Source organism: Physeter macrocephalus, chromosome 2 (assembly GCF_002837175.3).
Source record: "Physeter macrocephalus isolate SW-GA chromosome 2, ASM283717v5, whole genome shotgun sequence".
NCBI classification, from domain to species: Eukaryota; Metazoa; Chordata; class Mammalia; order Artiodactyla; family Physeteridae; genus Physeter; species Physeter macrocephalus.
The window spans coordinates 76,508,629-76,518,794 of record NC_041215.1 but is presented as its reverse complement, the minus strand read 5'-3'; the positions used below and the strand labels follow the sequence as shown (position 1 = coordinate 76,518,794).

Sequence of the window (10,166 nt, the reverse complement as noted above, 5' to 3'; positions counted from 1 at the left end):
CGCGTCCGGAGCCTGTGCTCTGCAACGGGAGAGGCCACAACAGAGGGAGGCCCGCATACCACCAAAAAAAAAAAAAAAATGAATTATTGGATTCAATATTCTAGGTCAGCTCTTTCCTTTTCTCAAGAGAAGTCTTACAATAAACCAATAACTTGCTTCAAAATAAAAACAACGTTTACAACATATCTGACTGGTAAATTTAAGTAGTCATAACTTAGTCTAAAAAATGACCTTACCTGCCTTCTCCACCCCATGCAGAATTTGGTGTAATAATCACTTCTCGACAGTTATCAGTGTCTGTATTATACACATAAAGTTTCAATGGTTTTGCTTCATGTGTTTCAATAAGGCTGAACAGATCTTCAGACTGCAAAAGCATTACAGGAGAAAAATGTTTTTGTTACTGAACTTTAGAATAGTAGGTCTCGAACCTGACTAATATCTAAAACAACAAAAACCTAAAACAAACAAACAAACAAAAAACACACCTAAAACAACAAGAACGAAAAAAACCACTCACACAAAAACCAGATTCTGGGCCCTGCTGCTAGACATAAAAATCATTTCTTAAAACCAATACTCCAAACGAGGTTTAATTCAATATATTACCTATCTACACAACGCAAGGCCTCTTGTCCAGTTCTGTAAGACCTAGTCAGCAATTTTAGTAAAAGTCTCCTATACCCAAATTCTACATATTCTGCTTACTATCCATTACTAAGACCTGGTTCTCTGGGCACCTTATTTTTTCTCTCATTTGTGATTTAGCAATATATACTTCCACTAGCTAACAGACAAGGAAAAGGATCCAACTAATACAGCTAAGCCAATTTTGTTACTTTAGAAAGGAGAAGAGAAAAGGAAATCAATAATCAAGACGAGGATTCGACTTAATCTTGAGGTACAAGAGATTTCTAATATATACCATACACAAAATCTGTGCAATTGCCACAGAGTGTATGTTTTTCCTCACAGCTGTACCTAGAAAGACACCTCCCAGATTTCTGTTTAACACCCTGGAGCGTAAGCTATCTTGATCAGCAAAAACCTAAATTTCAACTTTAAATGTAAAGTGTGCAAATATACTTCTGAACTTAACCATTAATGAGAAAATGTTAAATAACTGTTAGTATTAGTAAGCAAACAAATTACCTCATTCATGACCATATCTGCTCCAATGATATAATCACTGTGAGGTCTAAGACCTGCCAGTGCTGCAGGAGAATTTGATTCCACTTCCTAGGATGACACAAAAACAACCCCCCCATCAAATTATTGCATATAAAATAATCTTCCAAATTGTATAGTTCAGTCCTTAATTATAGTAATTTAACCCCCCCATATTTTTCTTGTTAGAGATGTCAGACCAGAAACTATAGGATATATATATATTTAATCTCCCAAGCATTAAACAACCCACAATATTTAACAGATATTTAAAACATTTCTGTAGCTATTTGCTTTATTTTATTTTTTAATATTTATTTATTTATTTGGCTGCGCCAGGTCTTAGTTGCGGCACTTGGGATTTTCGGTGCGGCATGCGGGATCTTTAGTTGCGGCACGTGGGATCTAGCTCCCTGACCAGGGATCAAACCCGGGCCCCCTGCATTGGGAGTGCGGAGTCTTAACCACTGGACCACCAGGGAAGTTCCTGTAGCTATTTGCTTTAAAATACGTTCTTCCAATGGATAAATCATTAGAAAAATAGTTCTTAGGCATCATATTTGCTTCTCTTCCTCAAGTTGTTTTTCTTTTTTATTAATCCATATTTTAAAAGCAATCAATTCTGATTTTCAGAAACTAAAAATAGCCTAATAATACCCCTACAATCTCACCAGTTTGGAGACAACCACTATTAAAACACCTTTCTACACTGTTTCTTAAACTGCAAGTAACAGTTCACAGTTGATACCTACCAACACATGCCAAACATTTTCATTTGCCCCATCAAAGCTGCAGAAACGAATGCTCACTCCCAACAAGCCCTGGCCACCCCACATGTTACTTGGTGTGACTGAGGTCTCTCGCAGCTCCAGTGTTTTACTACTGTAGATAAGCATTTTTACAGGCTTTTCAACATTTGCTTTCAGTAGATCCTTAAGAGTATCATTGTCTTTATTCTGTAAACACATAGAAATTTTTCTTAATAAAAAACATTTACTTAACAGTAAAAATCTAATGTTAATTATCTTACCTTAAGCATCCCATGGCCCTATTGGAATAATATTATTAGTCTTAACCACTGGACCACCAGGGAAGTTCCTGTAGCTATTTGCTTTAAAATACGTTCTTCCAATGGATAAATCATTAGAAAAATAGTTCTTAGGCATCATATTTGCTTCTCTTCCTCAAGTTGTTTTTCTTTTTTATTAATCCGTATTTTAAAAGCAATCAATTCTGATTTTCAGAAACTAAAAATAGCCTAATAATACCCCTACAATCTCACCAGTTTGGAGACAACCACTATTAAAACACCTTTCTACACTGTTTCTTAAACTGCAAGTAACAGTTCACAGTTGATACCTACCAACACATGCCAAACATTTTCATTTGCCCCATCAAAGCTGCAGAAACGAATGCTCACTCCCAACAAGCCCTGGCCACCCCACATGTTACTTGGTGTGACTGAGGTCTCTCGCAGCTCCAGTGTTTTACTACTGTAGATAAGCATTTTTACAGGCTTTTCAACATTTGCTTTCAGTAGATCCTTAAGAGTATCATTGTCTTTATTCTGTAAACACATAGAAATTTTTCTTAATAAAAAACATTTACTTAACAGTAAAAATCTAATGTTAATTATCTTACCTTAAGCATCCCATGGCCCTATTGGAATAATATTATTAACATAAATAAAACATTCAATAGGTGGAGGTTTCATTAACATTCAAATACTCCTCAAGTAAAAGAATGTCAAGAAATTAAGAACTTATGTCAGTGTAACAGAGCAGGACCCTATGGGGCCTTCCTGGGACAGGCCTTTCCCCCTATCCTCTGCTGTAGTACCTCTCTGAAGTACCCAGATAATAGTATCTCATGCATATTTCCTGAGTTTTTCAAATACTAAAAGCCACCACCAAAAGGAAGAAATTAACTACCTGAAGATCATGAGCAGATAGCCTCCAGACCTACTGGTGCCTAAGGATTGATCACCATTAACCAGAGAATCGTGCATGAGCTGATCACATACCCTGGGACACCCCTCACCTTGCCTTTAAAAATGCTTTGTTGAGACCCTTCCAGGAGTTCGGGTTTTTCTGAACATGAGCCACCCATTCTCCTTGCTTGGCCCTGCAATAAACCTTTCTCTGCTCCAGACTCTGACATTTCGGTACTGTCTGGCCCCACTGTGCGTCAGGCACATGAACTTGTGTTCAAGTAACATTAGCAACAACTCCATAGCTGACTATGGAATTACAGAATTTGCAAGCCAACATTATTTGAAATGATCCGGGGCTTCAATGATAAAAAACCAAAATACTCCACAAAAAGACATATTACTAACAGAGTTGGCATGACTTTGATTTTAAAAATCTAAAACATTTGCTAGAGTTGAAGTTTAATTTTGGTCTCTACTCCTACATATACACTTTATTTATTACAAACTGGCAGGAAAAGAAAACGGAAATAATATGTTAAATATTTCATTACATAAATGAATAAAGGCCATTACGTAGGTGATGTTGGTAATAATGAACAAAAACTTAAGACTGTTGTGAAAAAATAAACCAACCAAGCAGCCATTGTCATAAGAATTTCCTTTACTGAAATTATAGTTTCCTTCCTATTGGACTTTACTACATGTAAACTGAAAGCAACTTATAAAAAGTGGTTTTAATTGTGCACTTCTGGAACACATCTCTGTATAGTTTTGTAACATTATTTCTATTGATATATCAGGGAATTGAGCAACAAGAAAACTGACAAGTTACTTGAGAATGAGTCTTTACTAATCCATTTGTCAATAACCTACAAAAGTCTGACATCTTTGAAAAAGCAACAAAACCACATATTTCTGCTTAAAAAAATTAAATATTTAACATATAAAGTAAAAGTCTCCAGTGATTTTCTTCTCCTAAGATAATCACTGGCGTGTGAGGTATAGTATTCTATATTTGACATTCTCATGTTTACTAACACAGGGTTATTTTATTGGTATCATACTCCAAATAATGTTTGTAACCAATGAATAAACATCCATCCCAGATAATCTGAAAAATTCCATTTTCAAAAGATTACAAAATACCATAGGCGTAACTACAAAAAGCTGAACTTACTAATCTCGAACCATTAATAGAAACAATAAAGTCAAAGAATGGCTCCAGTCCAGCTCTATGTCCTGGGGAATTTTCTTGTACCTGTAAAAACAAAAATGCCAAAAATGAAAAATGCAAAGCTTAATTATGAATCAAAAGCTAAATTTTAATACCCATAACTTTTCAGTAAAAATAGATTAATTTCATTGATACAGGTATCCACTAGTTCTCTTATTTCTCTTCATCTCCCAGATAATGCCCCTGCAGCTCCCTAAATTCTACTCATTCTTTAAATTCATCTTGTACGTGAGGTTTTTCCTCTATGGTTTATTTCACACCACTTTCTGCTTTTTTGGGGGTGGGGGACAATCCTCCCAGCATTTAGCACATGGCATAGCAGACGGTTAATCATTACAACTGAGCGGCAAATCCAAATTAATTTATTCTACTTATTCCATGACTACTACTAGCAAGGCACTATTCAATTACAAAACTAATGTAGGAACATAGTCGCTGTTATCAAGACATTTATAATCTGTTGAGGAACAGGCAAGAAGAAGGGGAGATGGAGGACACAGACCTCTAAGAGCTGTAATACAAGACCAAAGATATTAATGGTTATAATGGAGGTACAAAGTTCTAAGGGGAAGATTAAATCTGACTGAAGAAGTTTCACAGAAAAAAAAATGACATTTGAATTGTGCTTTAAAAGGGGGTAGAACTTTCAAAGGTGCAGATGGATAAGGGGATAAGAAAAAACATTTGAAAGTTGAAGACATAATACAAGTAAAAACCCAGAGGGAGTCTGAAAAATGAGGATCATAATATAGTATACCTAGAGACAACAGGGTGGTATGGGCTAGAAATAAATTATATGCAACATTTTGTATGAATCAGCAGTTTTCAGGGTGTAAAGATCCATGGTTTTCATCAGATTCTCAAAGGGTTTCTCCTCAACCCAAATAAAGTGTTAAAACCATGGATTTTGTGCAATTCTTTTATTTTACAGTGAAGAAACCATCTTATGACTTGCCTATGGTCTTACAGCTGGGTAGTGGTAGAGGTGAAACTCAAAAGTATATAACTATTAGTCCAGTAAGAAGGCTGGAAGGAAAGAATGGAGCTAGACTTATATAGGATTTTACATGGAAGATTAAGATTACCTAGTTTCTCAACAACTCAAATGTTTAGCATTCCCAATTTGAAATGGATTAAAATAAACTATTAAATTTCCTAAATTTGCAGTAATATAAATATTAGTAGCTAGTAATGGTAGTAATGACAAAAGAGCAAAAAGTTAATACAGAACATTTGAAATTTCCTCTAAAATATTTTCATAATGTTTTAAGGAATTTTTATTCTGCTTGATGTTACTAAATACTGTCAAAACTATCCTATGAAAAGAGTTTGCATTGATATTTGTAAGCTGAACTTATATAATAGTCTAAACAGTTCTAATAGTCAATTCTGAGGCTAATGCAAATAATAGATCCACATCCATCCATACATCAATCTGTAGCTATTTCACACAGTAACAAATCATTTTAATGCTTTCAAAATGGAGCCCAAATTGTTCCCAGAATATGTCCCTCTTATACCAGACTTCTTGGATTAATGAGACTTGATCTTGGATTAACGATACATTCATTACTATTTGGATTAATGTTACCTTTTATTCATTTAAAGCCAAATTATACTATCATTGCCTCTGAAGAAGTAAAACTAGATTTTCTTCATTTGTCACAGTAAGGAATAGTTAGTTGTTCATTATAAAGATGGCTCAATGTTTAACATGCTAAAACTGTTCGACCTTGTTTTATGTAAAATTTCCTGCAAATGTGGGGTTAAATCATTTTTGTAAATTAAACGAGTTAAATATCAAAGGGACTTATTATTTAAAGGTGTTGGCTCTCTAATAAAAATAATCAGTAGATACTGTTTATTTTCTTTATACTCAGTTTTCTTAAACGGGGGCTATTTTATATTCCAAAATGGCAGACAGATTTCTCCTCAAATGGCAACTCTGAAAAGAAAATGGTGGCTGCCTGGAGCTATTATGAGAAGAAAAGAGACGTCAAGTCACAGCTAGCTGGCAAAAAAAGTCATAATACTCTAGGTGTAAGATGCCTGTCTATTAGGTTCCTATCAATAAGGTTCGAAATGCCTGAGGTGTGAAAAGAGGATAATTAGCACAGACCCTAGGAGCCCCCTCAGAAGGGAATTTCTCATTTAACCGGGTCCACATCTAATTATCTAATTCTCTGACTGGAAATGTGTCCAAATGACCATTTTATCTAGAAACCAACTAGTCCATTGATCAATTTCAGACTTCTCCACTGGGGCTGCCAACACTTTACCTTTTAGTTAAAAAGGGCTAAAGGCAATACTTTTGTAATATCATCACCAACCAAGAAAGGTGATCCCACACACTGATTCTTATCATGCCACCCTCCAAGTATCAAGTTTTACCACTATTTGTTTGAAATGGAAAGTTTCCAATACCATTAGACGTATTCTTCCCCATAACTCTAAAAAGATTTAATAGCTAAATTTGGATTCTAAAATAAATAAATAAATGTAAACAATCCTTTCTCTATTTTCTATTTTCATTTGCGAGAAACATCAATATCTCTGTTTCTAATGGACCCTGAAATTAATTTCTTTCCTAAATTTATTTACATCATTAGTACCAGCACAATTCTGGCATCTAGGTATCTTAATTACTACTAGGAAGCCAGCAGAGGGAGCCCTAGAAAATGCTCTCTTTGACCCTAATTCATTTAAAGAAAATTTCCTACATTTCATAGCATGGAAAATAAATTCTACTACACCACAAATTAAACATCCACAAGGGTAAGTTCCTCTGGCAGTATTACCCACTGACAAGAATCTCTTAGGCACCTAATCTCTCAAGCATCAGATTACCACTTCAATACTTTGTCCCCTATGAGATCTCATGATTGTTGATTCGTCTGCTTCCTTCAAACCACCTTAATTTTAAAAAAGAAAAAAAGAAAAGAAAAAATATATATACCCGGCTCTATGGACTATTTAATTTATTATTGGGCCAAATATCACAGCAATTTAAGATGAATAGATTAAATTTGAAAGTTTAATAATTAAGATTTTACATGATTTTGAAAAAATGTACAGTGAAAAGATAACAGAATTTTAGAGCCAAACTGACTTGATTTTGAGTCATGGTTTGCCTACTTATTAGCTTCTTGAGCTTGGGAAAGTTTATCTTCCTGGGCCTCAATTTTCTCATCTGCAAGGAAGAGAAAATGCCATCTACTTTACGAGAATATTGTAGAGATTGAATGAATTTAAGCTCATGAAATGCCTAGCAAAGTCTCTGACATATGATAGGAGTCCTACAAATCTTAAGCTCCATCTTCCTAACTCCACAATCACCACCTGAGGGCAAATCTTTATAACCAATTAATTCCTGGACACTACATTATTTTTCTAACCATGTATTAATTATCTCTCACCTCTTAGACAAAAAAAGAGAAAAAGACATAGAACGTTAGTCAGCTAGGAGGAGGAGATAAATCATTTTAAAAAATGTTGTCTCTCAAAAATCAATTCTATATGGACGTCAGATCTAAAGTCAAATGTAAAACAATAAAGCTTTTAGAGAAAAACATAGAATATCTTTGAGATCATCAAGTATGAACACTTTTCTTTTTTTTGGCCACGCTGCATGGCATGCGGGATCTTAGTTCCCTGACCAGGGATCAAATCCGTGCCCCCTGCACTGGAAGAGTCTTAACCACTGGACCACCAGGAAGTCCCAAGACTTCTTAAACTGAACACAAAAAGCTAACCATAAATTTTTTAAAAACTGATAAACTTTACTAAAATTATGAAGTGCTCATCAAAAGACACAATTAAGAGAGTGAAATGATACAACATAATATCCAACAAAGGAAATGTATTCAGAACAAATTCAGAATTACTGCAAATCATTAAGAAGGAGAGTGAAACCACAATGAGATACCACTTCACTCACATTCACAAAACCTGCTTAAGTAAAAAAGACAACAACAAGGATTGGCAAGGATGTGGAGAAACTGGAAGCCTCATACTTTGATGGTGGGAATGTAAAATGGTGCAGCCTCTGTGGAAAACAGTTTTGCAGATCCTCAAAATGTCAAACAGAGAGTTATTGTATGACCTAGCAATTCCACTCCTAGTTATATAATCAGAAGAAATGAAAACATGTCCATGTAAAAACGTATACACAAATTTCATAGCTGCTGGAAAGTGGAAACAACCCAAATGTCCTTCAACTGATGAATGGATAAACAAAATGTGGTACACTTACAGAATGGAATATTATTTGGCAATAAAAAGGAATTAAGTATTGATATATGCTACAACATGAGTGAACCTTGAAAACATTATGCTAAGTGAAAGAAGCCAGTCACAAAGACCATATATTGTATGATTCCATTTATATGAAATGTCCAGAATAGGCAAATCCATAGAAAGTAGATTAGTGGTGACCAGGGGCTGGGAGTACGAGGAAAATGGAGCAGCTGCTAATGGGTAGGGAATTTGACTCTAGGGTGATAAAAAGGTCCTGGAATTAGATACTGATGACGGCTGCACAACTCGGTGAATATACTAAACAACCACTGAACTGTAAACTTTAAAAGACTGAATTTAATGGTATGTAAATTATATTTCAATAAAGCTGCTTAAAAAAGAAGACAGACAACTTCAAGAAATGGAGAAAAGATTTTAGCAGACACTAAACAAAAGAGGATGCTGAAGTGGTCAATAAATATGAAAATGTGGTCGACTTCAAGAGTCATCAGGAAATGCAAATTAAAACCACAATGGGATACTACTACACACCTATCAGAATGGCCAAGATGAAAAAGACGGAAAATACTAAGTGTTATGAGGATATGGAACAATCAGAAACCTTAATTGCTGCTAGTGGGAATGTACGTTAGTAAGCTATTTGGCAATATCTATACTAAAATACACACACCTTTGCCAAATATCCCACTATTTAGTATGCCCAGTAGGAATGGGAATACATATGTTCTCCAAAGGCATACACAATGTAACATTCACAGCAGCACTATTTGTAACAGCCCCAAGCTAGACTGGAGGAGTTCAAGGCTCACCTGTTAAAACATTCTCTTCACATGTTTTATCAAAATAACTCAAAGAGCATGTTCTCCTGATTCTGACCCAATGATGTAACTTGTGACATATGAAGAAATTTGAAATAAAATTCTAATGCTAATTAAATGAAATAAAAACCCATCACTACATCATAGCTTCCTAGAAAAGATCTGCATGTTAGAAAAACAATGCTGAAAGAAACTGGTCTGCTCCAAAAGAAACTAAAACTCTGACAACATGCCATCTCATTTTATACTCTTCAAATACCAACTCGGGTATTTGTTTCTTAGGGAAAGAAAACTTGCTGTGTGATCTCAGGCAATAATCTTTCTGTGCTCCTTTTCCTTAGCTGTAAAGTGAGGAGGCTGACTAGATAGTCTCTAAGATTGAATGACTCACCATGAAAGAAGTCTGTTGTTAAGCTATCTATAGATTTTACAGTGTAGATCAAACCCAACAAGATCATTTTTAATTATACAGACTGTAGGTCATTTTAGTTCAGGTGTTTAGTAACACTGTGGCAAAGCAATGAAAAGGACACTGGCACTCACCTATCTTTTAAAATACAGATGTAAAATTTCCTCAAAAATGAGGATCTTTAAAAATTAACAGGGGGGCTTCCCTGGTGGCGCAGTGGTTGAGAATCTGCCTGCTAATGCAGGGGACACGGGTTCGAGCCCTGGTCTGGGAGGATCCCACATGCCGCGGAGCAACTAGGCCTGTGAGCCACAACTACTGAGCCTGCGCGTCTGGAGCCTGTGCTCC

General features: G+C 35.4%; 2 protein-coding genes across 3 annotated transcripts in view; both read right to left on the bottom strand.

The window, feature by feature from the left end:
* The window catches only part of LOC102995529 (Golgi reassembly-stacking protein 2), a 15,269-nt gene extending 13,136 nt beyond the window's left edge, over window positions 1-2,133 (bottom strand). Inside the window, exons 1-3 of one of the 2 annotated variants that reach the window (XM_024122190.3) lie at window positions 1,920-2,133; window positions 1,153-1,239; window positions 237-367 (exon numbers count right to left, since the gene is read on the bottom strand). In XM_024122190.3, coding sequence (XP_023977958.2) covers window positions 237-367; window positions 1,153-1,239; window positions 1,920-2,063 — 362 coding nt within the window. In that variant the 5' untranslated portion in view covers window positions 2,064-2,133. The remainder of the gene's footprint in view (window positions 1-236; window positions 368-1,152; window positions 1,240-1,919) is intronic. The other variant, XM_055088467.1, reaches the window with a different exon arrangement.
* A 346-nt stretch (window positions 2,134-2,479) lies between these two features.
* LOC129392552 (Golgi reassembly-stacking protein 2-like) overlaps window positions 2,480-10,166 on the bottom strand; it is a 16,122-nt gene continuing 8,435 nt past the window's right edge. Inside the window, exons 2-3 of the mRNA XM_055088470.1 lie at window positions 4,278-4,358; window positions 2,480-2,734 (exon numbers count right to left, since the gene is read on the bottom strand). Coding sequence (XP_054944445.1) covers window positions 2,495-2,734; window positions 4,278-4,358 — 321 coding nt within the window. The 3' untranslated portion in view covers window positions 2,480-2,494. The remainder of the gene's footprint in view (window positions 2,735-4,277; window positions 4,359-10,166) is intronic.